Genomic DNA, 3,201 nt, shown 5'->3' with positions numbered 1-3,201 from the left:
GAGACATATGATCTCTCCTCATAAGTCACATTCTTTTCTGGAAAAAATTGTCGTTTGGGGTGATCCGAACTGTTTTCTAATTGCAATTTTGAAAGATAAATATGTTTTCTAACCAGAGACAAGAGTGAATTTGTAATGGCTAAACCCAAGTTATTGATATAAGAGAACCAAATACCTTAAACAAAAGTCAAACAAACATATATGAACAGCTGTCTTTTAGAAACCCCAACGATCAGAAAACATAAAAAAAAAAAAAGAAAAAAACAGAGGATGATCTAAACCTAGACTAATACAGGTCAGGGCACAAAATGTCATTTATTCATAATGAAAACTCTCTCCTACTCTGTAACCTAGATTTATCACTCCATATTTTCCCTTAATCTCCTGTACAGGTAGCACTATCTCCTATTAAATAAGTCCCAAGCTACGCAGTCTGGTTTGATCCATTCTTGTTGCTTCATTCTTCCCTCACCATGGACCAGTTAATGTCCTTCTCAAGCACTGCCCTTTGGCGCCCCACGGTCGCTTCGTCGATTCCTTCAGCTGCTAATTTCAAAAGGTGTACCAGTGAACAACACAATCAAAAAGGTTATTCGAAACAAAGCGAGGGGCCAAAAATGTTGAAAACTATCTGGAGTTTAAGTTTGGTCTTTTGCTAGTGATATTGGTCCTAATCAAGTATGGTTAAGGGTTTCAGAATGAACTTATGAAAAAAAATAAAGTTCTTGAACAGTTACCTCATTCTTCTGCATTTCCATCATTTCAGCCTGCAATAAAGGTAAATCTAAGTTTCAGACCCAAGTCCGAAAGTCTGAGAGAGAAAAACAGAATACACACAGAGGTTGTAAATGTCGGTAACATAATGAAACCTGTTTTCGCTGCAATTCTTGATTCGTTTTCTTGAGCTTTTCAATTTCGGCTTCCAGTTCCAATGTATAAGCCTGCAATTAGTGGATAGCGAAAAAACATAGAAGATAAAGCATCTTTCATACTACCAAAATAGATTGCTTGGATCAAAATAGTCAAACCAAAAAAATAGTTTGGTTGGATCAATACTCACCTGCTTTCGAGCTCTTGATCTAGCAGCTGATTCCCGGTTCTTGATCATTCTCCTTTGCCTCCTTTCAACAACTTTGTCCATACCCGTATTGCTTCTTCGTCCTCGATTAAGCACATATGGAACGGGTGATAAAGAATTATTTTCTGCGCTGCTTGTCCCTGGAGAAGTTACTGCAACAGTAACCCCGTTTCCTCCATAACTAGCTAATCCATTATTATTGCTGACGGAATTATTTGCAGCCCCAGCAAAACCCTTGTTCACTATACTCACAGGCGCAGAAAATGCTACGTTTGCTTGTTTAGGGAAAATGGTTTGAGGCAGCCGCTGCTGTGGATGAGGATGATTCAGCTGCTGCAACTGCTGCTGTTGTTGCTGCTGCTGCAGCAACTGCTGTTGTTGGACCTGGTGTTGCTGTTGTTGCTGCTGCTGAATTGGTCCACCAACTTTGAGCCCTAAACCAGGTGGCTGATTCAAGATCATAGAATCATTATTACCATTGAAGGATATGCTGTTTTGATTTGGCTGACCAAATCCAAAACCTAAGCCGCCAGCAGCAGTGTTGTTAGCATAAAACCCATCGTTATTGTTTCCATTGGCCTGACCCATCGGTTGAACACAGTTATCTTCTCTTACAACCCCAGCACGGAACAGAAACTCTTCAAGTGTCATTTCCCCTAAAGTCTGCTGCCTCCCAGGAGGCGCATTCGAGTCACCACCGCCTCCGCTGCTACTTCCCATATTACCATTACTGTCCTTGGTGCCCAAAGATTTCAACACCTCATCAACAGTCATCTGACTGAGCGTTCTAGGCAATGTCAAAGAGCCTTGCCTCTGGAGATTCCCACCGGGAATACCAGCAGGTCCGGCACCAGGTTGCGCTACTGCTGTAGCAGCTGAAGAAGAAGTCATGGCTATGGCCTGAGCTTCCTCAGCAGCCCAAACGCTCTTCAGGAGATCATCAATGTTCATTGACCCGAAATCTTTTCCCGGTCCACCTAGTGTGCTCTGTAGCTCATCAAATGTGAGGGAGTAGAGGGAGGACTGCCTCGCCAAGGGCATGACATTACCCGTTGGCTTCATCTGGTTACTCCCTTCCCCTCCAGGAGTACCACCACCTCCTATGTTGTTGAAATTGATATGAGTTCCCATAATCCTTGTATTCACCTTCTTCTTCTTCTTCTTCTTCAGTGAAAACAAAGCAACCACGCCCTAAAACCCTGCTTCTAAAAGTAAAGTTTGCTATTAGAGTGGATCACACAATGCGAAGAATCCATGAAAGATCCAAGAAACTTTAAAAAAGGCGTCAGCTGTGTGTCATATTCACATTCATTTAAGAAGACCAAAGTGATACTGTATGTGTACAAATGTAAAAGCACAGTAAAGTCTAAATCAATAAAGGTCAGATCTTTGGGTGACGCTTATAAAAAAAACGCAACCTGAAGACTTTTGTTTGCGAAAGAAATGAATTCAGACCAGATACAGTATTTACTAATAACCAAACATGAGCATCACAGCCAAAAACTATCCAGATAATTTGAATAGATCACTGATCTTATCACATATTGTCAAAACTCATAAAAGTATACACGAAATGCCAAAAAAATAAAACCCAAAATCAGGGAATTCAAAAATGAATCCAAAGTATAAATCACTAAAACCCAACAAGCATGAGAAGGATCTACTATTCCAGATTCCATATGAGAAAGAAAAAAAAAAGCAAACCGATCGAATCAAAACCCTTCCTTTGAAAAAAAAAAACCTAAATCAGATCGATAAAAAGACTCTCTCTTTTAACAAACTCCAATTATACATACACTACCAAAAGTTACTTCCTTTACTACTTAGACTACATGATCCATAAACACTAAGCAGATTTTGAAGCAGACAACACAAATTTGGATGATGATGATCCGACAGAGACAGAGACAGATCCATAACAGATAATAAAAGAGAAAAGAGGTTAAATAAATATGTCTTACCTCCAAAAAAAAAAAACAAAATTTTTAATTTCTTGAAAATAAGATTCGCGACTGCGAAAACTCCAGAGAAACTGCTACGGGGAGAGACGACAAGTGTGTTGCTGCCGCCTCGACACGAGCTGCCATTTTAAGGCTCCAAAGCTTTCTCTTTTTTTTTTTTTT

The 3,201-nt window shown here is 39.9% G+C and overlaps 1 protein-coding gene across 8 annotated transcripts in view; it reads right to left on the bottom strand.

The window, feature by feature from the left end:
• The window catches only part of LOC104746314 (ABSCISIC ACID-INSENSITIVE 5-like protein 7), a 9,581-nt gene extending 6,386 nt beyond the window's left edge, over window positions 1-3,195 (bottom strand). Inside the window, exons 1-4 of one of the 8 annotated variants that reach the window (XM_019237276.1) lie at window positions 1,061-3,017; window positions 870-941; window positions 738-767; window positions 130-546 (exon numbers count right to left, since the gene is read on the bottom strand). In XM_019237276.1, coding sequence (XP_019092821.1) covers window positions 469-546; window positions 738-767; window positions 870-941; window positions 1,061-2,209 — 1,329 coding nt within the window. In that variant the 5' untranslated portion in view covers window positions 2,210-3,017 and the 3' untranslated portion in view covers window positions 130-468. Of the gene's footprint in view, window positions 1-129; window positions 547-737; window positions 768-869; window positions 942-1,060; window positions 3,019-3,039 lie in introns of those variants that run through there. The other 7 variants (XM_019237277.1, XM_019237272.1, XM_019237274.1 and 4 more) reach the window with 7 other exon arrangements.

The sequence above is a fragment of the Camelina sativa genome, chromosome 15 (genome assembly GCF_000633955.1).
Source record: "Camelina sativa cultivar DH55 chromosome 15, Cs, whole genome shotgun sequence".
NCBI lineage: Eukaryota > Viridiplantae > Streptophyta > Magnoliopsida > Brassicales > Brassicaceae > Camelina > Camelina sativa.
Note: the sequence above shows the minus strand (reverse complement) of the source record. Positions and strands in the feature narration are given on the sequence as shown.